The sequence below is a fragment of the Penaeus monodon genome, chromosome 28, assembly GCF_015228065.2.
Source record: "Penaeus monodon isolate SGIC_2016 chromosome 28, NSTDA_Pmon_1, whole genome shotgun sequence".
NCBI classification, from domain to species: domain Eukaryota; kingdom Metazoa; phylum Arthropoda; class Malacostraca; order Decapoda; family Penaeidae; genus Penaeus; species Penaeus monodon.
In genome coordinates, this window is record NC_051413.1 from 2,001,464 (window position 1) to 2,001,784 (window position 321).

At 62.9% G+C, this 321-nt stretch overlaps 1 protein-coding gene across 1 annotated transcript in view; it reads left to right on the plus strand.

The window, feature by feature from the left end:
- Nucleotides 1-321, plus strand: part of LOC119591274 (rho GTPase-activating protein 18-like) — a 10,010-nt gene that overhangs the window by 8,542 nt on the left and 1,147 nt on the right. Inside the window, exon 12 of the mRNA XM_037939994.1 lies at nt 39-253. Within this exon, the coding sequence (XP_037795922.1) occupies nt 39-253 (215 nt within the window). The remainder of the gene's footprint in view (nt 1-38; nt 254-321) is intronic.

The following is a 321-nucleotide window of genomic DNA, read 5'->3' on the forward strand; positions in this document are numbered from 1 at the left end:
TCCCCATAACAGTACCTAACACAAAGCTCCGCCTTCAGATTCATCGAGGAGCTGACCGTCCTCCCGGAGAACCCCCGTCGCGTGGAGGGCCGGAGAGAGCAGCAGTACAAGCGAGGGAGTGGAGGCAGTGGGTCCCCGCCCTCGAGCGCCCCCACAAGCGCGTCCTCGCCCCAGTTCTACGCCTGCCTCCTGACGGGATCGCTGAAGAAGGCCGTCGAGCAGCACGCCCTCCACGAGAGAGGAGGGAACATAGGTAAAGATGCTCGAGGATGGGAGGCGTTGGAGAGGGAGGTGGGGGTTATATAAGGGTGTGCGCGTTCG